At 42.5% G+C, this 23874-nt stretch overlaps 1 protein-coding gene across 1 annotated transcript in view; it reads right to left on the bottom strand.

Annotated features, from left to right (window-relative positions):
* LOC144763325 (monocarboxylate transporter 10-like) overlaps window positions 1-23874 on the bottom strand; it is a 396267-nt gene that overhangs the window by 52689 nt on the left and 319704 nt on the right. The window contains exon 4 of the mRNA XM_078648810.1: window positions 21509-21652. Coding sequence (XP_078504936.1) covers window positions 21509-21652 — 144 coding nt within the window. The remainder of the gene's footprint in view (window positions 1-21508; window positions 21653-23874) is intronic.

Genomic DNA, 23874 nt, shown 5'->3' with positions numbered 1-23874 from the left:
GCCCCTATCCTTCTGAATCCAAATAACAGACTAACATAGCCACCACTCAAATTATTTTCATATTTCACTGTGCTAATTTATAACTAATCCTTTATGGGTTCTGGAGTGGCATGCTACTCACCGAAAATGCGCTACAACACCTCATCAGGAGTAATAAGCGCTATATAAATGCAAACCTATTTTCCTCTTCTATCCCTCAACTAACCTTCGCAAACCAAATAACTGACTAACATTTCCACCACTCAAAATACATTCATATTTCACTACAGTAATTCACCACTAATCCTTTATGGGTTCTGTAGTAGCATGCTACTCGCTGAAAAAGCGCTTTGACGCCTCATCAGGGGTACTAAGCGCTATAGATATGTAATTACAATCCAATACAAGAAGATGCTTGCTAATGCTGTAATAATTTAACATCAGTTCTCTTTCGATGCTGTAGATGGCAGTGTTGTCACGCGCTAAGGTAGAAGGAGACGGACACAGGAGAAACTATGCTGCGTTTAATTCAAACATGGCTCCAAAAATAGCAATTGCTCTACCTATCGTTTTAAGTGGTTTTAACTGTTTCACAAACATGCAGCCAGGCTGGATGTCAGTTCTGTGTGGATGACACCAAATCTATTTAAGAGAAAGGAGAGGCTGATACTAAAGCATTAACGAAGGAAATCTAGCCTAGTTAAATGGCTGCAAAAAAACATGAAGCTGTTGACTGGGGCCAGAACGCAGATTTGGAAATCTAGGGCCTCATGTAGGAAGCTATTTTTGGTCGCAATCTGCGAATCGGGCCGTTTGTGACTTGAAAAATGCATTTTGGGATGTACAAATCCCAAATTGCGATTCGGTAACTTGTAACCAACCCCCAGATTCATCAAAGCCCTGTTTTGCGAGTCCTTAATATCGATTTTTAAGAAATCGCTATTAAAGACTCGCAAAACGGGATGCATGTAGAAATCGCAATATTTTTTGCGATTTCTACTGCTTCCTTATTTGCGATTCGCTAATTGCTAATAAGGAATGGCTTTCCCCTTCATTCCTATGAGCCTAAAGGCCCATAGGAATGAACGGGGAGTCATTCCTTATTTGCAATTCGTAATTAGCGAATGGCAAATAAGGAAGCGATTTCAAGGGTGCCAGGGTGTCCAAATGACACCCTGTAGCACCCCTGAAATGGCAAAGTACACTGGTGTTGTGCACACACATGTCCAAAGGACATGTGTGTGTGGAACATACAACTTAGAAAAATGCACTAAAGTGCATTTTTCTAAGTTTCCGCTATTTACCACGTAGTTAGACTTCGCGGTAAATAGCGGCCCCAGACTGCGAATTCGCAATTCTAAAATGGTTCATGAATTGCATTTAAGGAATCTCAAATTGAGATTCCTTAAATGCAATTATTCACAATTTAGCGATTTCTAAAATTGCGATTTTTGCATTTGGGATGATGAATCCCAAATGCAAAAATAGCGCTCGCAAAGGGCCAGATTCTTAGAATCTGGCCCTTTGCGAGCCGATTTTGGCTTGATGAATCTGGCTGCAAATCGCAATTTGAGTTTCACGAGACGGTTTTAGGAAGGGACTTGTTAAGGCCATCCCTTCGTAATATCGAATCACAAGGGTATGTACAAATGTTGGTCAAAAAACATTCACATTTTAACACCAATTTACTTTCTTGCTTACACATTCGCAAACGGGAATGGTCCCCCCAAGGGATCCCTTCCCTTTTGTGAATGCATGCAAAAACGTTTTTTCAGAGCAGGCAGTGGTCCCACAGTCCACAGCCTACTCTTAAAAAATTGAAATAATTATTATCATTTTTATTTTTTAAACGCATCCCATTTTCTTTTAAGGAAAAATGGTCTACATTAAAACGGTCTTTATTGAAAAGCAAAGCAAACACAGACATGGTGATCTGCTGTCCCCAGCAGGCCACCATCCCTGTGGTTTTTAAGGATTCCCAATGGGTTTCAAATTGAGACTAACTTCATGAATATTAATAAGGTAGGTCATTTGCGACCCACTGGGAATTGCAAATGAAACTCAATGGAGTTTCGTATATTTGGAATTGTGATTTCCTAATTGCAATTTGCATGGAATCGCAGTTTGGAACTTAAACTTTCAAATTGTAGTACATGTGGTACTAAGTCTGTGTGTGAAAAAATGTGACTCCGAGAATAGCGTTCTTTCAAAAACATAAAAACTTCAATGCCTCATCAGGTGTAATAAGCGGTATATAAATGCAATTTCAATACTGTGTGCTGTGCATATCCCCCTTCTGAAAGACAGTGCAGTGGAAACGTAACCACTAGAGAATCAGCTTAGAATACGTTATTTGCAGGTTGCCCGTGAAACTCATTAACACTCCTTGGAACCAAAGGTTTAATCTTGGAAAAATACCTGCCATGTCCATTTGTTCTTGGACTATCCTTCGCCGGACTCAGAAGAACACAGTAGGATCTCGAGAGAAATATCACAATTCACGATTAAGTAACACAGGTATTTATTTAATTGCTTTCCGTATAGAGGGGGGTAGGTGTGGCGCCGCGGCCAGGGCGACTGACACTGGAATCTGGGGATCAGGGTTCGATCCCCGGCTCCGGCGGCAGGTTAGCCCAGCACCATGCGACTCTGGGCAATAGCTTGCTTAATCTTCCCGACGGCCCCTAGCGCCTAGAGACCCTAACGGGTGATTGTGCGCTATACAAATGTGGATTATTATTATTATTATTATGTGAATAAGTTCTATATAAATGCAGATATACTCGCTCAGTCATGATCTGTTCATGTGTTGCTTCTCTCTTTGTCTTTCTCTACTGCTTTGCACATAGGTATGTTTCTCTACAGCATTTTAATATTTGTAAAAAGCTGGAATGGTGATGTAATTCTATCCAATGTGGCTCCATAAAAAATTTCAGACTGACAGACTTTGCATGAAAATATTTCCAGAAAGGCTACTGTAGAGTGGTAAACATCACTTACAATGAAACTTTTACAACGCACTACCATTACAACGCGGTCATTACAACGCAAACTATTACAACGCATTGAGCCGGGGGGCGCTCTAGGATAGGGAATAAGTTTAATTTACTATCCAACACCTTCCCTAGTGTCCACGGGGACTGGAGTTGGAATAGTAAATTAAACTAATAATAATAAACTAGTACACACAGAATTAAAATCAGGGGGTCCTTTGTATTATAATTAACTTTTTCAAACACTCCCCTGGGCTGTCGCGGCTGCCCAGCGGAGTGTTTGGAAAAGTCACGAGGCTCGTCAGCCTGTGTTTCAGGCTAGGACTATTGGGAATTACAGTTCATCCTTTTAAGCAACCACAGAAAGTAGCGACATCACTAATAGATGTCAACCTGGGCTCTATTTATATATGGTTAAGTTTTCAACTCAAGTATATCTTATCACTGATTCTGACTGTCCCCCTGCGATGAACATAGAAACCAACGTTTGAAAAGTTTCCATACCTTTAATAGACTACCTGGCAGCAACACACACTACTCCCTTTACCTGGAAACTACCGCCACTTTTGGCCCCTAGAACGCAACTCCTTTAATAATAATACAAAGGACCCCCTGATTTTAATTCTGTGTGTACTAGTTTATGTTTAATGTTGGCCCTGATGAAGGTGAGAATACCTTTCTCACCGAAACGTACGTAGACCAGTCCCTATCTGAGATCCGAGCAAAACCAGATTATTAGAAGAAAAACCAAGAGAAAAAGAGATCTATAAATCTGAAACAATAAAAAGAAGAAGAAACAAGACAGTTAAACTGTAAAAACACTACTGGGATTTCAGATATTTTGTGTGTCTTTTGTATGTAATTTATTTGTATTTTGTCACTTTAGAGAGTTTGGTTTATTAGGAATGTATGAATTAGAAAGTGTGAGGTTTAAATAGTTTCTTTTTTGTTGTGGGGTCTGTATTAACTTTATTTCATATGTTAAAAATGGACTTTGCACTTATATTTCTAAAAAACATGAAAAAAAGATGAAATGTTTACGTGATTTTAAATGTCAAACAACAATAAATAACGAATCAAAGTAGCTTATGCCTATGTGAATACTTCCAGTATGGTTGCATCTCTATAGAAATGTATCAGATTAAATTTCAATTGTGAACAAGATACAGGTCAGTTCAGAGGTTTTCACTCCTAATTATTCTGAGCTCACTCCCTCCTCTAGACCTAAAATCAATATTGGGAGTACCCTTGCTCTATTCTATAGTAAATTAAACTATTCACTATCCAGCACCCAAAAGCGCTATGCGTTGTAATGGTATGCGATGTAAAGGCAGGCGTTGTAATAGCCTGCGTTGTAATGTCATACATCTCTGTAGAGCTTACAGCTTAAGTCCTTAATGTTTGCATTGTCTGGGTTTGGATCGTGAAGTGAGCTAAAGAACGATGATGGATTCAACCCAGATCTGTGACTGGGGGTGAGTATCTGAAAAGTTTCAGCGCTCCGTCCATCATCTCCTATTGTTCTGCTGGGGTTGGATCGTGCCCATCACTTGTTTACTTCATTGTGATGCCCTAAGTGTGACAGGTATGTGCAGACGTGGGTTTCATGCTCACTTTGTCAATAGAAGCAAACAGCACCCGACGGAAATGCCACAACTAGGGAAAACTCGTTCCTGGGTTGGGTGGGGTGACAATGCTGAGAGATAGGGTGAACCTTCACTGGTCTGAAACATGATAATAACAAAAGTTTAAGTTCTCCAAAAAAGGAATGTTCTGGCATATTACAGCCCTGGGCAGGTCTCCTGTCATATGTTGGTGTGAATGTGCAGACAGCCCCTTGCGGTCCGAAAAGTCCCCACCATGGCCAGGCTTGGGGTGCTCTCATCTCAGAGCAGAGAACCCCTGACCCACTGGTCCGCGACTGTGGATGGCCTCCACCTTCTACCCCTTACTCTCCATCGTGACCTCCGTACTCTCCTTTTGGCAGCAGGACCCCCAGAAATCAACACAAGATAAAGCACAATTATTATTTGAGATTAGGCAGCCACATGAGGGCACAAGACTTATCCCTGGTCAGCCACAGCATGACGACCTAGAACACTGCACCCCACTCCAAAACATCAGCTTTTGTCCCAAAGGGGAATATCAATTACTTAACTTATACACATATCAATAGACAGTATACAATGATGGTGCTCCATTGAAAGGAAAGAAAAGATTCAGTGTGGTGCACATGAAATGTGACAAAGGTGATTATAAACAACAATGTGTCAATGCAATATAATGAAAAACCTGGCAGTTTCAAGCATTCATAAAAGGACTATTGAATGGGTCAACATTTGTCCACAATTTATGATAGGGATCTCATCTGTACAGTTCAGGTTTGTGTAATTTGTTGATGTTTTGCCCTAAAGGCAGATCATAATTAAGTCCACTCTTCAGCAGGACAGAAATGATGGATGCACCCTCCAGCATATGGAAACGGATGCCACTGTGACAGAGGACTGTAAAAAAAGTGTAATATTCAGCTCTGTATAGTGTAATGCAGTCAAGGTTCAAACAATTCCCAAGACACCCATGAATTGCAATAAGGATAATACATCTTGTTCAAGCAGCAGCTCACTCCACATTGTATACAAACGGGTACCAGATGTTGTGGGGATCACTTGACCCCTAACTGTCTTCTACTATTTGAAAAACTGCCCTCAACTGATAGCATGTGTGAGTGTTTCATCCTAGTTTCAAGTTTTCCCAAACCCACACACCCCACAAATTCATGCATAATCACATTGTTTCAGACACACCCCCTATTTTATAATCTCTCAGACATGGTCATGCCAAAATACTACATTATTCCCTTTCCTTAAACACAGAAGATAAAAGCAAAGAACCAGATCAGATATACACACTTACTGCAGTAACACTCAAGCCTAACACCTATTAGACATTCTGTGACATCAGGTCACAAACATATTAAACACTCTCATGCAGCATCCAGTGCCAAAACAAGTACCTCTCTTGTCAAATCGTCTTCAATAGAGTAAATCACAGCACACACACGCCAACAAACATACCAGTACAGTCCAACACTTCAAAAAATTCAACACAAATCCACGCCGACAACCAAATAGGTGCTGTTATGCACAAAACCAAAGAAGCACTTTTACATTGTATCCTGCGACCACACCTTCTTGAAATCTGAACACATATATGTTGAATCGTCACAGTCATATTAGGGGCGGCTCTAGGCTCATGGCGGCCCTGGGCAGGGAACGTAGGTAGGGGGACCCGGAAAAGGGGGTCCGGGCGGGGCAGAGCCCCCGGAGCGCAGGAAGGTGTTTTAATAAAACGTCCAGAAAAGGCGTTAGATGACCAGCACCTGCGGCTGCTCCTACCCTTCCGAATTCGTCTCAGAACGATAACATTTAAGAGGAGGAGGGTGTTGTGACACATGACGTGAGGGAGTGGGTAGGGAAAAAAGAAGCCAATCAGGAACCAGGAGGAACGCAGGTGGTAAAGCCAGTGAAGAGGGGGGGTGGGGGTCAGGGTGTTTGGAAGTGGAACATGGCCGGAGGCCGCCAAATCCCTGCCAGGCACCCCGCCGCGCAAATATATATCCATCCTCAGAGGATTATTATATTAAGGATATATATTGGCGTGGTGGCCCCTGGGGTTTGGCGGCCCTGTGCAGGTGCACAGCTTGCACATGCCTAAGGCCGCCCCTGGTCATATGCAAAGTTTACTGCCCCATTGCATGCACGAAAAAATACACACACTCACACTCGTCTTGCAGGCTACCATCCCTGTGATGGTGGCCAACTGGAACAAGGTGTAATTTGCGACCAACCTAATTAATGTTAATTAGGTAAGTTGCACTACCACCCACACCAATTCCTCATTTTGCGTATGGACCTATTACTACATAGGTTGGTAAGCAAAGTAGGATTCTGGTTGCAAAACGATTGGTCACAAATTACGACCTCTTACTGTGACCAGAATAAAAGTCCATCCATGGGACTTGACACAGATCCGTTGCAACTACCCTCCTATCATCCTATCATGCTACCCACACCACTCTGCCCAACAATTCACAGCAAGACAGGCCTACAAAATTCACAAAAATGTTACTAGATCTGCAGGTCTAATAACTTGAATAATCTACTTGAACTAACTGTACTGTCCTTGACCCCTAAACTGGTCTCATTATGTCATCCTAGGGAAATATTTTGTTTTGTGGAGCCACTTTTTTCTCCATTAGCACATAGGAGAGTACCTTCCAATATGTGAGTTCTGCGCTCCTGTTGTACAAAAAAAACTATTTGGTTTGATTAAAAAGCCTAAACGTTTGCTCTAAGCATCACTAAGTTAAGTATTCTGATTTGATTTCAACCTATTAAAATATATTTTGTTCAGCGCAGAGAATTGCTAAACAACCGCTTTCATAACTACTGAAATGTATTTGTAATTGTTTGTACAGTTCACTTTTTAGCTATTTCATTGTGTGTTAGAATAAAACATGACATTCTACAGCCTTTCATTTCACACTTTTTGCTCAGCACAGTTGTCAGACAGTTCACTTTACAAAATCCTGGAACTTTTAAATTGGAGAAAGAAAAGTAATTGTAGTTGTAAACTGACTTTTGACCTCTCTCTCTGAGCATAGAATAAATGTGACAAGATAAATACAGTCAGTCAGTCATAAGCTTTTATTCGATACGCAGAGATATCTTATAAGCACATACATAATACAATCAATACAGTATACAAAAAAGTTTATGCCATAAGAAGTCAGTAAGAGATATTAGAATGTTTAAGAGTGATAAAAGGATATAAAGTCCGTTAATAAATTAGCTAAAACAAGAATTAAACAGCTACTGACAATCTCTTACATCGAATATGCCAAAACTGCTTTAAAAATTTAGCTATTCCACAGACTATGGGGGGGGAAGTGTCCGTGCTTAGGATACGCAAGGCTACTAAATGACTGCGTGTGCCCATGTTACGGCAGAGTGGTTTCAGCCAAGAGCTCCTAGGCCTTGCATAATCCGGGCATTCAAATAAAACGTGCACAATAGACTCAATCTTACTCGGGCAACATGCACAGTTGGGAGAAGTGCGATCCGCTGTTGACCATTTCGATACCAGGGCACCTAGCGGGAGGGAACCAACTCTAAATTTAAAGTAAAGAGCACGGTCAAAGGGGAGAGTAATCAAGTCCAAATAAGGTTCGATGGCCACAGTGTCTTTAATTTGTAAAAAGGTGGCAGTGGACCTGCAGTGATTTGGGCTAGAGATTAGACGCTCAGCAGTCCATTTCCAAAAAAGCGCCTTGACAACTTCTTTTGGAGGGGCTGAGCGGGATGACCAACAATCCCCTAGTCCTATATTCTCCAACAGCTTTTTGGTGTCCTTTAACCATTTTATCTTGGCCCAACCCCCCTGGCTCATTATGTCTCTCAGGGCATCAGCATAGGATTTTAATTCTTCGCACCTCCAGATCCGTGTCCACAACAGGAGCGGGCGAAGCTGGGCCTGATCTTTAATGTTTTTACATCCCGTGTCCATCCTCACAGGTACTGACGGTGTGCTCAGAGGGAGAGCGATGAAGGATTTTAATAGCTTGCTCTCAGCAGTAACTAGGGCATCCAGACGGCAGTGACCCCACAGTTCTGCCCCATACAAGGCTGATGTCGCTACTTTGGCCTTGTAGATGTCAAGTACTGGGGTAAGTGAGATCCTAGTTGAGGCCCTGTATTCCCTCATGAGAGCTCCTCCTACTCTCCTGTGGTTAAGGACCATTTTTTCAATGTGGTTTGCCCAAGTCATCCTGTCCGTAATCCGAATGCCAAGGTAGTCGAATTCGGCTACTTTCTCCAGGGGAATAGAGTTGAGTGTAGGTGGGCGGCCCAATTTTTTAGGTGGGTTAACAACTAGGTATTTGGTTTTGTCCACATTTATTGTTAGCCCTTTTGCAACACAGAACTCCTGGAATCGTGTTAGAAGTTTCTGTAGTCCTTGTGGGGTCTTCGAAATCAGGAGCGTGTCGTCCGCAAAAAGCAGGGTTGGGATGCGGACACCTCCAAGACAGGGGGCGTCAGCTGGTTCTTGTTGAAGGTGTTTTACCACCCCATTCAGATATAACGAGAATAGGGTGGGTGCCAGGACGCAACCCTGTCTTACGCCCCTAGACACTGGTATTTTTTCCGTGAGCTCTCCGTTATTACCCCAGCGGACCTGTGCAAAAGTGTGGGCATGAAGGCTTATAAGAAGGGACAAGATGTAAGGTGGTAGCCCCAACTCACAAAGGACCCTCCAGAGCTCTTCCCGGGGAACTAGATCAAAGGCAGTCTTCAAGTCTATAAAGGCTAAGTAAAGACTGCCCTTGCCCAGTTCCACCACCTTCCACCCCAAGAGGGACAACCTAAACACCTGCTCTATAGTCCCCATACCAGCCCGGAAACCTGCCTGAAAGTCTGATAGGATTTTATTCTCCTCCACCCAATTGAGGATCCTACCAAGGATAGCTTTGCCAGCTATCTTTTGGGTGGAGTCTATCAGACTTATTGGGCGATAGTTTCCCGGGGTTTCCCTGCACCCTTTTTTATAAATGGGGACAACCACCGCCCCTTTCCAGGATTCTGGTACTACTCCTCCCCTCATAATATCATTTAGGAGAGCTGCTATGATCCTTCCCCATTCCGTTGGGTAAGCCCTTATCAAATCACCCGGAAGGCCATCCGGGCCCGGTGCCTTGCGTGGTGCCACCCAGCCTATAACCCCCTCAATCTCTAAGGGAGTGAAAAGGTCATAGGCATGAGGTTCGATTGCTAGTGTGAGATCCATCCCCACAGACAGTTCCCCGTCTGGTGGGAGGTATAAAGACCCAAAGTGTTTTGCCCAACTTTGAGCCGGGATGCTGCAGGGTCTCATGGCTGCATCGGATTTGGTCCGTTTCCTTATAAGATTCCAAAACACCCCTGAATCCCTAATTTTGCTAGCCTGGAGTAGGTCCTCCCAGTATTTTTCTTCCCACTCCCTTCTAGCCAAACTAAGGGTCTTTTTGTAAGCCTTCCTAGCCTCCTGGATCACACTTTGGGATTTAGATTTAACTGCCTCAACTAGCTTTGCCTTATGGGTCCTGCAGGCTTGGGTATACCACCCCTCAACAGATTTTTTAGTTCCTGTATTGCCCGGCTTTTTAGAGTACAGGGTAAACACATTGGTTAGGGCTTCAATCAGAGAGAGAAATAACCCACTCACTTTACCCACCCCTTCTAGCGAGGATTCCAGAGATATTACCGCGCGGTTTAGATGGGATTGAATTTCCCCAACCTTCGCCTCGGATAGGACCAGTTTCGCCCATTTAATTCTTCTACCACATGGGGAGACTTCAGATTCATCTAGTGGTACGAGTGCCTCTTTAAAGTTGGCCTTCCTTAGGGGTTGCCACCAATGTTCCATTTCTAGGGAGAGAGGGTTGTGATCGCTTTCTGTCGAAGGGACCACCTGCATGTCCTTCACATAAGGCCATAAGCACACGTCTATTAGGGCATAATCCAGCCTAGAGGTGTGCCTTGGTCTGTTGTAGGTATGTGCACCCCCCCTATCCAAGGAAGTCCTCCCATTCGCTGCCCTTAAATTAAATTCAAGAGTAAGGGAGTATATTTGGAGCGCCACTTCTGTCCACCTTTTAATCGGTGCGATGTCCAGAGCCGGGATCCCCCACCTGGCATCCTCCTCATCCTGGTCGAGGGAAACATCCGAGCCCAAAGGCTCGAACGTGCAGTTCATATCACCTACAACCAGGGTGCGGGTCTTATGGGGGGTGTTGTTTAACAGGGTCTCGAGAAGAGCTATCACAGGAGACTTTCTCCCACCCTTTGTACCCCGAGCATACACATTAAAGATGTTTAGAACAATTCTTCCCCTTTGGTCTATAAGGGTAATATTTTGTATGTCCGGGGAACCTGTGGGATAGTCCACTACTCTACAGTTTAAAGAAGCCGCGACCCAAATAAGAAGGCCGCCCGCTGGGCGGCCTCTCCCGGATTCCGAGACCCGCGCAGGAGAGGAGTATGAGGAAAAACCCACCCTATGGACCGGTATCAAGCTCCAGGTTTCCTGGAAAAGGCACAAGGAGTGCTTATCAACCCATGCAGTAAAGTCTGGGAGGGCCAGTTTTCCAGCAATCCCTGCGATGTTCCAGCTGAAAACCTTAAAGACTAGGTCCGTCACAGCTGGATGGTCGCTGGGCGCTTGAAAGCCCCTATCCATAGGGCTCCCCCTATATAACCGAGGAGAGCAGGGATCTTGTGGAGTTGTTATAGGGTCTCCCATTCCACTTACAAGGTTTATTTGGGTGGGTGGTGCTTCTACTTGTTCTGCTCTCCTCACTGATTCCAGTCAGCAGGGGCCAATTGCCCACATTTGTTTCTCCCTATCGCCTCCTACAACCCCGGCCCAGTTTTGGCCCGAATTAAGAGAACTTTCACTTCCTCCATTTGGGCTAACAAGATGCCTAGGGTAAAAATACGAGAGGTCTACCAATTTAACCCCCGGGGCCCCCATGTTTTTAATAGGAGTACAAATGGATGGCACCACTCTGTAATCTTGGAAGTTTATAATTACACAGTCTCCCTCCAGCATTTTTTTCCCTTGCCCTACCCATCCCACTCTACGGACACTTAAAATAATGCCGTCCATACCCGGGGGGATTGGTTTATTTGCCTTCAGCCAGTGTATACACTTGTTCTTGAGTGATTGATGGTTTTCCAACTGGCCATCCTTTAGGGGAGGCACATTAACCATGACTGCAACAAATGGTTGACAGTCTGGTGGGAGATTAATTGGGGGGATCCGTCGTGGGGGGATACTGGGGGCCTGTGGGGAGATTGTTGGGGCAGAACATTGTGTTGCAGGCCTGGGGGCTTTCCTAGTCGTTGGGCCGCTGGGTTTACTGCTACCTTCTAATTTTTGTTGGACTTCCTTATTACCCTCAGTTGTCTGTTGCTGTTTTTGAGAAAGAGATTTTGGCTTATTTTTCTCAGGCTCTTTATTTGTTGGGAGTCCCTTGTGGCTTGGACCTGGTTTCAGATGGGGAGGAGATTTGGGAGTTGGGATTACTAGATTATTAGGAGCAGCTTTATTTTGGGTTGTTGGGGGCTTAGGGCCTTTCTGCGCTGATAGATCATTCCCTTTTACACCCACATCCTTATTTACAGTCACTCTAGTAGCTTGTTTGATTGTTGTTTTGAGTGAGTGTAACCCATCCAGAGTTGACTGCTCTAGTTTGTCAATCCTCTCCCCTAGACCCTTCACTTGAGTTAGTAACGGTTTCAAGAGGGTATATACCTTCTCCAGAATATTTTCGACCGCTACCAAGTCAGCTCGCTTTGAGACCTTAGTTGTGTGAGGGCCCTTTGGAGAAATCAGTACATCCCCTTCTGTGTCGGTTTCATTCAGCATAGGGGCACCCCTTGTAATACTTGTGTTTGGTACAGGAGACTTCCTTACTCTTTGGTAGAGGGCGGCCTGTCTCACTAGCTTACCCTTCTTACGTTTGCGCGATTTTTTACCTACGAGGGGAAACTCCTGCCTAGTATCAGGAGTCACGATAATAGGTGAAGCCCCAACTAGCTTTCCATCTGGTACAACTGTGGTAGGTGCAGGGGAATGTGGGGACTCGGGGTCTCTAGTGACATCACTTGACGGAATAGGTGGTAGTGATACGGAACAATTACTAGGGCCATCATCTTCCATTGTGACTATAGGAAGAAGAGCGGCCTGAGATTCCAACCTATCTATATTTTGCTCAATACCAGTCAGATGGAGGGGTTCTGAGGGAGCACTGACCATACTAGGGGGGGTACCTACTTGAACCCGGGTAATAGCTGGTGTGAGCGACTGGGCGTCTGCCCCCAATGATGAACGTCTTGCGGGGAGGTATACTTCAGATAGACGCCGCTCAGAGATGGCGATCTCCTTTTCAATCACCGCCGCTACCCTGGTAATGAAACGGTCCATTGACCCTATCACAGGGCTCGCGACATTAGATCCCCTTTCGACCTCACCCCTGAGAGGCTTACCAGAGCGTGTAGACATGGTTTGAGCAACAGAAGGGCAACAGGCACCAAGCGTGAGTCGTCGTGGTTGGTAAGAGGAAAGGGACGGGGCCCAGCCCAGCCTCTGTCAGCCCCTGACGGCCACAGACGGCCCGCCCTCTGCCCGGGCTCCGCCCGGCGCTGCCCGGGCGCGTCCCGCGACGCGGAGGGGTTGGCCCGCCTTTGTAGCGCCTCCGGGCGCGCTGGCTGCGGGAACCGGAAGTACACGCAAAGCCCACTGGGAGCTGTAGTCTCCAGCCGCCGTGAGTTGGTAATAGCGGCGAGACCTACAGCGTTCCTGGACCCAGGGGCAGAGGCTGCGTGTGGCGAGATGTGCGTCCAGGTAGGGTTCTCCAAGCAAGAAAGAAAGCCTCCCGCTCCACCGAGGGGCTGGCCCGCCTTTGTAGCGCCTCGGGCGCGCTGGCTGCGGGAACCGGAAGTACACGCAAAGCCCACTGGGAGCTGTAGTCTCCAGCCGCCGTGAGTTGGTAATAGCGGCGAGACCTACAGCGTTCCTGGACCCAGGGGCAGAGGCTGCGTGTGGCGAGATGTGCGTCCAGGTAGGGTTCTCCAAGCAAGAAAGAAAGCCTCCCGCTCCACCGAGGGGCTGGCCCGCCTTTGTAGCGCCTCCGGGCGCGCTGGCTGCGGGAACCGGAAGTACACGCAAAGCCCACTGGGAGCTGTAGTCTCCAGCCGCCGTGAGTTGGTAATAGCGGCGAGACCTACAGCGTTCCTGGGCCCAGGGGCAGAGGCTGCGTGTGGCGAGATGTGCGTCCAGGTAGGGTTCTCCAAGCAAGAAAGAAAGCCTCCCGCTCCACCGAGGGGCTGGCCCGCCTTTGTAGCGCCTCCGGGCGCGCTGGCTGCGGGAACCGGAAGTACACGCAAAGCCCACTGGGAGCTGTAGTCTCCAGCCGCCGTGAGTTGGTAATAGCGGCGAGACCTACAGCGTTCCTGGACCCAGGGGCAGAGGCTGCGTGTGGCGAGATGTGCGTCCAGGTAGGGTTCTCCAAGCAAGAAAGAAAGCCTCCCCAATACAAGATTCAAGGCACCTTTAATGTTCATTCACTTTGTGAGTGCGCAGAACACCACATTGTTGTCAGCTCGCCAGAAGGGGCGAGTAGGCCCTAAATATAGCTTGCCTTGATAAAATCTGACTTGCCATAGTGAGTGGGCGAGCTGATTTGTCGAGGCCTGCAAGAAAAGCTACTGTCTTCCTCCTAACAAAGCAGGCAAAATTGCACATATTCCCCTAAGCACACTAACCCCCAGATGCATCAACAACCCACTTTTCGATTCCTTAATAGCGAAAAAGACCGAATCGCTATTAAGGAATTGCAAAATGGAATGCATCAAGAAATCACTTTAAAAATAGCGAATTCTTAGAATTCCTTAATTGCGAGTCGCAAATTGCGAGTCGCAATTAAGGAATACCTCCCATTCATTCCTATGGGCCTAGGGGCCCATAGGAATGAATGGGAAGCCAATCTCAATTTGCGAATCGCAATTAGCGATTCGCAAATTGAGATTGCGATTTCAAGGGTGCAGGGGTGTCCAAAGGACGGATCACTGACATAATATCGACGACACAAATATCGAGATACACAAATATCGAGTCAAAAATATCGATTGACAAAATATCGACTCCCTATCTTCAAACAGGTAAGTACCAAAATATCGACTCCAAAATATCGACTTACAAAAATATAGACTGTCAAAATATCGATTTTTTTAAATGTCTTAAAAGTAAGTTAAAACTAATATAGTAATAAATATATTTAATATAAACTTAGAAATAATTATTAAAAAAATATAATTTTAATAAATAATTTATATAATTAAAAAAATTATATCACCAAAAATTACACACACATATATATATATATATATATATATATATATATATATATTTAAACATATTATTAAATAAACATATATAACATTTTAGAAAATGTTTAAAATTTATTGTTACAACTATAGTGAGTTCAACATTAGCAAAAGTGTTGGATAGCGTAGAGGTAAAATTTACTACTCCCACTCCAGTGGGTGCAACAGTAGGGAAAGCGCTGGATAGCGTAGAGGTTAAAATTACTATTCCCACTCCAGGGATGTATGACGTTACAACGCATACTTTTACAACGCCTACCATTACAACAAAACTTTTACAACGCATACATTTACAACGCAAGATTTTACAACGCATATACCTTTACAACGCATACCATTACAACATAAGTATTGGTAAGTATATAATAATTTTTTGAATATAAATTAATAAAAAATATTATAATATAATTTAATATAATTTAATTTTATTAAATAAATGTAATTTAAATGTAATTTTACTTTATTTTTACAAAGTACCCCTGTACCCCAAAAACCCAAAACTGACCCTGAACCCTAAAAATACCCCTTTACCCATAAACTGAAAACTGACCCTGAACCCTAAAAATACCCCTTTACCCGAAAACTGAAAACTGACCCTGAACCCTAAAAATACCCCTTTACCCAAAAACTGAAAACTGACCCTGAACCCTAAAAATACCCCTTTACCTACAAACTGAAAACTGACCCTGAACCCTAAAAATACCCCTTTACCCCAAAAACTGAAAACTGACCCTGAACCCTAAAAATACCCCTTTACCCAAAAACTGAAAACTGACCCTGAACCCTAAAAATACCCCTTTACCTACAAACTGAAAACTGACCCTGAACCCTAAAAATACCCCTTTACCCCAAAAACTGAAAACTGACCCTGAACCCTAAAAATACCCCTTTACCCAAAAACTGAAAACTGACCCTGAACCCTAAAAATACCCCTTTACCCAAAAACTGAAAACTGACCCTGAACCCTAAAAATACCCCTTTACCCAAAAACTGAAAACTGACCCTGAACCCTAAAAATACCCCTTTACCTACAAACTGAAAACTGACCCTGAACCCTAAAAATACCCCTTTACCCCAAAAACTGAAAACTGACCCTGAACCCTAAAAATACCCCTTTACCCAAAAACTGAAAACTGACCCTGAACCGTAAAATTAAAATATTTATCAATTAATCAATTATAATTAATTACCAATTATATTTTAATTAATTACCAATTAATAATTAATTAACAATTAATTTTTAAAAAATATCAATAAATAAATTAACATATTTAATTAATTATAATTAAATTACTTCCCACCCTATTCCCCTATAAACCCACAACCCGCTACAGAAAATAAATTACTAAAATTAAAATATGTATCAATTAATCAATTATAATTAATTACCAATTATATTTTAATTAATTACCAATTAATAATTAATTAACAATTAATTCTAAATTATTATCAATAAATAAATTAACATATTTAATTAATTATAATTAAATTACTTCCCACCCTATTCCCCTATAAACCCACAACCCGCTACAGAAAATAAATTACTAAAATTAAAATATTTATCAATTAATCAATTATAATTAATTACCAATTATATTTTAATTAATTACCAATTAATAATTAATTAACAATTAATTCTAAATATATATCAATAAATAAATTAACATATTTAATTAATTAGAATTAAATTACTTCCCACCCTATTCCCCTATAAACCCACAACCCGCTACAGACTTATATTACACAAAAAATAAAAATTATTATTAACTTACCTTAAATTCGATATTTTTGTTGTCTATATTATGTCTAGTCGATATTATGTCCATTCTATATTTTTGATTCGATATTATGTCCATTCTATTCGATATTAATTTTCTCTAGTCGATATTTTTGTTGTCTATATTATGTCTAGTCGATATTATGTCCATTCTATATTTTTTACTCGATATTCTGTCCAGTCGAAATAATTGACTCGATATTATGACTGTACACCCCAAAGGACACCCTGTTGCACCCCTGAAAGTGATATGTGCACATATGTTGCGCACACACATGCCCTTAGGGCATGTGTGTGCGCAACATGAAACTTGCGCAACATGAAACTTTGAAAAATGCACTTTAGTGCATTTTTCAAAGTTTTTGCAAAGTACCATGAAGTTGTACTTCACAGTAATTTGCATGCCCTATTAGCGAATTTGCAATTTTAAAAACTTTCATGCATTGCATTTAAGGAATCTCAATTTGAGATTCCTTAAATGCAAATAATCGCAATTTAGCGATTTCTAAAACTGCGATTTTTGCATTTGGGATGATGCATCCCAAATGCAAAAATACCGCTCGCAAAGGGGCAGATTCTGAGAATCTGCCCCATTGCGAGCGGATTTTTGTTTGATGAATCTGGGCCTAAGTCCCATAAAGACTCTAAAGTGGCATGCTCCATTCCTGCCACCGCACATAAAAATGACATGCTTACTGTGAAACGAAAATAAACAGTGAGATTACTTAATTCATTGTGATGGAGGAGCAGTATTTGGGGATTTCATGCAAGGGGTTTAAAACCTCAGACATCATTTAGGGGCCACCCTTAGATTCCAACCCTGACTCTGCTTTTGTGACGCTGTCCTCAGAGGTGGTAAAATCAATGCCAAGAACACAGCTTGCACCTTTGTTCACTTGGGCTCCACTCTCCTTGTTTACTTCCCATTTCTTATTACACTAATAGAGGATAATAGTTTATTATTCACTATAACTGTCATAAAATATACAGTCCCAAGAGCTAGAATGAGACTTTTGCTGGCAGCTAAGTTAAGGAGACCAATTATTTTAAATATATGTTGTGTGCGTGTTTGCAGGTTAGAGTTTGTGTGAGAGAGACAAAGTGTATACATATGGGTGTGTATGTCTGTATGTGGGACTGTGTGTGAGTATGTGTGTGAGTGGGTGAGGGTCAGTAACAAGATATGAGTGAGAATGAGTGAGATTGAGTCTCAATAAATGAGTATAAGTGTGCCATATTCAGTGACTGTGAATATGTGAGATAAGAGTGACTGCAATGAGTGTGAGTGCATGAATGAGAATGAATAAGAATGAGTGTGGGAAGTTTTAGAAAGTGTGAGAGAGAATGAGTGTACAACAATGAATGAGTTATATTTGTGAGAAGGAGTGAGAAGTAACAGTGAACATGATCATGTGTAAGTGGTAAATTAATAGTGAGCGAAACTAAAAGTGAGTTTGAATGAGTGAGTCAGACTGAGTATAAGTGAGAGTGAATGGCAAAGAAGGAGTAAGGAAGTGAGTGAGTGAGTGAGAAGGTATGAGTGGATCAAAGAAAAGAAAGAGTGAGAGTCAGTTGGAATGAGCGAGAATGAGTGAATGAGAGTAAAAGAAGGTGCAAGAGAGTGAGTGAATGAGTGCAAGTAAGTAGAAATAAATGAGAGTGAGAATGAGTGGAAGTGAGTGAATGTGAGTGTTAGTGCTAATGAGTTGCTCTGTTTGCAAGACTGCAGTTGGCCATAGCATGTTGAAAGTCATTCTTGGCTTGTAGTGGCACCCATGTCAAAATACTGGCATTGGCATGCTGGAGGTAATTGTTACCATGAAAGGCATCTATTACTAAATACTGGCACCGACATACTGGAGGTAAATACTGCCATAAAGGGCGCCCATGGTAAAATACAACTGCTGGCACATTATAAATAATTCTTGGCATATGGGACATCTGTGGAATAATGCTGGTAATGGCAAATTGGAGGTAATTCATTTCCTAACAGAGGGCAGGGGACCCCCTCAGCATATGGGAAGGAGGCACCCATGATTAAATGCTGGCCTTTGCATACCAGAGATAATTTTTGACATAAGGGTCACCCAAGGCATGTTGAAGACATTCATGGTAAAATTCTGCCATGGGCCTATTGCGTATCATTTTTGGCATAAGCAACATCCATGGCATCTGTAAGACACCCATGATAGAATTCTGGCCCTGCACTCAATGGAGGTAATTTGTGACACATAGGAGCCCCCAGAGCACATTTTGGAAAAAATGGAGTCAACTCCTGAGGAGTGTCAGGTCTCATTGGCTTGGCAGAACATGAAAGGACTTGAATATTCAATGAAAGCCAGTGAACAACCCCTTTGAGCCCTCCTGGAAGAGATCTGGCTCACTCGCTTCACTTTTTTGCTACAAATCAGGGATAGTATTACTCTCCACTACCTTCAAAGATCATGTCAGCACCCTAATATAAGTGGTATCTAAAACAGACATTTTTGTGTAATTACATTAATCATGCAGTTAATATTGTCAAATATCATAGTTTCATTAGGGTTAAGGTCATATGACATCACCTCCGGCAAGATTTGGGGTTATATGTCCTATGATGTCACTTCCTGTGATGTCATCAAGGTCAACTGTTCGCATGCCACTTCCGTTACCCCTGGATTTTTGGTGAATTAACGTCCATGTGTACCACACAACTCTTTTGCTCCTGTGGTTTAAGGTTCCCAGTCTGATCAGGGGACCCCACTGTGTCCAGACACAGCTATGCTGGTCAGAAATTGCGGGGTTTGGACACTGTCTTTTACATGGAGGGCCAACGTCTGGTGGCATGCCCCTGTGACAAGCTGCATCAGAATGGTATCAATTTGAACCTGCAGCTGGCCCTAGATTAGGCACCTACATCGGTCATCTGAATAATAAAGAGATAAGTATTTTCACAGACACTTTAGTTTTACTTCTGGATGGAGAGTCTGGCCGGTAAACATCCTTTACAACGCAACTTTTACCACGCAGTGCCTTTACGACGCAACTATTACAACGCATGTCATTACAATGCATTGTGCTGGGGGCGCTCTAGGATAGGGAATGGATTTAATTTACTATCCAACACCTTCCCTACTATCCACGGGGACTGGAGTTGGAATAGTAAATTAAACTATTCACTATCCAGCACCCCTAAGCGCTATGCGTTGTAACAGCATGCATTGTAAAAACTGCGATGTAAAGGCATGCGTGGTAAAAGCATGCGTTGTAATGTCATACATCCGTCTGACCAATGCAGTATGGACTTTTGATGTTCATTTGACAGGGCAGAGCTGCACGAAACACAACTTTAAGTCTAGATAACTTCAGAATCACTATCAGATTAATATGTAAAATGCATAAATATATATTGTATATTTTGCAATTAATTTCTGCGTAATCGTAATAACAATATATTTGCATGTGGATGACAATCTTTGCATGTGCACTGTACTGTCCCCCTTGGATAGTGAAAATGCAAGGGTAGGCAACGCGTTACTTTTTTGCCTACGTTGTATCTGAGGCTACCGCTGGCCTCAGCGTACCAGTTTTTTTTTTGCATGCCTACTGAATTTTGCTTCCGCTTTCTGCAGTCGTTTGATTATTTTGGTGAAACGTGCAACCAGCATCCTTCCTTTAGATGACACAGCTTCCTGTGAGGCGAGACTTTGTTCACGTAGTTTATCTGACTTTGGGCTGAGATGACAAATCTTCGAACGTGAACTTCAGCAAAACTATTTTCACTCCAGTTACTGATGGAGAGGGCACCGTGACATTGAAGTAACATGCTAGTGACATCGATGCAGGCATGTGCACTGGTTTCAACACTTCAAAGGCTGTCGAGTGTAGTACACACAGGGGCAGATTTTCAAACATTTTGCACTGGGTTAGCATAACAAAAGTGACGCTAACCAGGGCAAAATGTTTATGGGGAAATTTACTTTTCGGTGCAAAACGCCAGTGGTGGAACACAGCCCCCCTGCAGGCCCGGCCGGAAGGGGGAGCTGCAATCTCCAGGGGACCCCCTCAGCACAATATTCTGGCCAGAGAGCTCCTGAATGAGACTGGAGGGGGCCCCTCCACGTACCTTGCAGGGGGACCCCGGAAGTTTCATTACACCAGTGTTTTGCCCTGGAAAGTACCCTAAAATTATCGTAAAGCTTTGTGTTACTTAGCGCCAAGGGGGCGTTACATTGGTGGTTACATGGACTTTCAAGAAGCAACCACCCATGCCTTTTGATGCAAAACACTATCTACAAATAATTGTGCACAGGGTTTAGCGGCAAACGTTGTAAAACGCCACTTCAAAGGAGGCACTAACAGGAGAAATCTTTTTATTTCTCCTTTCTTTCACGACTTTGCATGTGACATACAAAGTGAGAAAAGCTTTCAAACTTATCTTGGTATGAATTTTTTGTACAGGAAGGGTTCCCTTCCTGTAAAAACCTATGCTAGACTCACGCACACACCCTAGCTGTATGGCGCTAAGGTGTGTGTGTGGCACTCAGCCTCAGAAATCAGTGCCAGCACTGGGGGGAGGGTAGGAGAGAGTCATATCGAAGATGTGGCGCTCTCATGCTCCCTCCCTGTCAGGCAACGCAGCGCAGCCTCTTTGTGTGCTGAGCTGCGCTGCGTGTATTTTTTTTTAATCTGCCCCAGAGATTTTTAAATGCATTCTGCGCCCACCAAAAAAACACAAACCTTACAGAAGTAGATAAAACAAGCCTTCCATGTTAAGTTACAATCTGGAAGCTCACCTGCAGGTATACTTTTTTGACACCTGGGATGTAGTCTGCAATTCTCCCGAACAGCAGCCTGCCGACCCCAGAAGTGATGCCAAGGCACAGGAGCAGGACCTCCTCGTTCACATCCGGGCCTATCCTTTCTTTCACATGACTCAGCTGAGGAGAAAGGAGCAAGAAAGACTTTTAAATGCATGGAAATATTCTGTATATGTATACAAAAATATGCACTTTACCTTACAAATTTAAATCTTTCAATTAACATTAGCCTAGTGTTGGAATTTACTTCAGTAAAGTGAGCAAGTGCAAATACACGGTTTTGTTAGTGTGTCCCCATATTACTTATCTTACAAGCAATGTTAATCAACATTATGGACTTAGCTAACAGTGATGTACTATTAGGCATTCTTCAGTGGCGTAACAAAACTTGAGGGGGCCCTTCTGCAAAGTACATGAAGCCACCTCCCATGCTCTGTGCCCAGTCTGGAGCTCTCAGGTCAGGGACCTGCCAGTACCAGAGGGTGCCCCCGGAGCTTGGGGGTACCCCTTCACCGAGGTAGCTGTGCGGGCTTTTGTTATGTCATTCGCCTTCATTCGTAGTGGCCCTGTGTTTTTTATGACGTTTATCACAGCTGATAAATAACAATATTGCCTAGGGTACTTGTGATAACCTAGTCAATGAGTCTAGTGATGACATGTTGGCACATGTTTCAGAACAATGTGCTGCAATGAGGTAGGGGCTATCCACAAAGGTAACTTACACTTGTGAGTAATTTACATGTGTAGGCCCTTATACTTTTGAGTAACTTTACTACTTTTGGCGATTCACAGAATCAGAATGTAAAGTTATTAAAACTGTAGACTTACATGTCTCCATCCCCTGAAAAAGGAAGGTAAGCCAAATCTTTTTATGTAATTTACTACTGTAAAAAAATAATAGCAGTATGTCCAGCACCACACATGAGCAACTACTGATACTAAAACTCCCTCCCATAGAACATAATGAAGGGAGGAACTCCACTATAAAACCCCATAGGAAATCATGTTAAATTAAATTACATTATTTAAAATAGTTAAAAATATGTATAGATATAAGTTAATATTTACAAATATCGAAAAATAGTACATATTTAGTATTTAATTACAAAATATTTTAATAAAATGTTTTAATTTAAAAATGAACTTGACATTAATGTTTTATTGCAGTATAATTACTTCTATACATCATTTTAATAATTATTAATGTGTAATAAAAAATGTTTTTTACTTTTAGGTAGGGAATTTCTTTTTTAATTTAAGCTTCAGAAAATATGTTTTCTTTAATATATGTAAATTAATTAAATAATTCAAAATATTATTAATAGTACTGTAGTGTTTTGTATTTTGTTTAACATTTTAAAAATGTATATAATTATTTTATGTTAATAGTTAACATAAAATAGTTTTACACTTTCATTATAAAGTGTAATAATCTTGAAAAATGTTTCTTGTAGTTCACCATAGGGATATCTCCACCCCGACAGTTGAATGTTCCTGTAGTAAATTATAGGGAAAAGTAAAAAAGTTTATTCAACTCGAAAACGATTAGCAAAAATATTTTTATGTTAAATAAACTCCCTTACGTCATTAGAACAAATTGATGGTTGAACGTGATCCTTAAGGTAGAACAAGGTAGGGGCGGCAGTCCTCATCTAGGTTTTTTTAATGAGCACATGAATCCCAGGTACCATTACAAGAGACTGCTGCTCTACAGCGCAAAAAACCCTTAGAAATTTACTGAAAAGTCACTACCATTTAAAATCCAGGGAAATTCCCCACTTATAGGTAACCTGCATAAGTATAACTTCCACCGTCATAGATTTCAGATATCAGCAGTGATATAATATGTAAGGTCATAAACAGCGCATCAGAGCAGTTCAAGTTATACTTATGCCAGTTACGTGTAACTGGCGAATTACCCAGCTATTTAATCTACTATTAAAGACAATGGGGCATTATTTTTGTAGACAGTATTTAGGACACAATATTTATGTCAGACAATTTTCTGACACCGATGTTCTGGTACTATGGCTTCACTTTAGGTTAGAGTCCAGGACCTGATCTTATGGAGGATTGTAAAAAGCTACTGCTATCCACAATCTTGTCCTTGTGGCTATTTTGTGGAAATTGCACATCAGGGGCCCTATTACGTAAAGGGCGTACGTCCCCTGTTTGTGCCCGGCACACCTTAAAACAGGTACACCAGGCGCAAATAGGGAAAGTGCGCCCTTTTACATGGAATGCGCTGCCCCCAGGGCAGCTGCAAACTCGTGCTGCCCCCAGGGCAGCGCATTCCTGTAAACGACAGAGTGGATGCTTTTCACAGAGCAGGCGGGTGCAGT

The sequence above is a fragment of the Lissotriton helveticus genome, chromosome 6, assembly GCF_964261635.1.
Source record: "Lissotriton helveticus chromosome 6, aLisHel1.1, whole genome shotgun sequence".
NCBI lineage: Eukaryota > Metazoa > Chordata > Amphibia > Caudata > Salamandridae > Lissotriton > Lissotriton helveticus.
The sequence above is the reverse complement of the archived record's forward strand: the minus strand, read 5'-3'. Positions and strand labels throughout refer to the sequence as shown.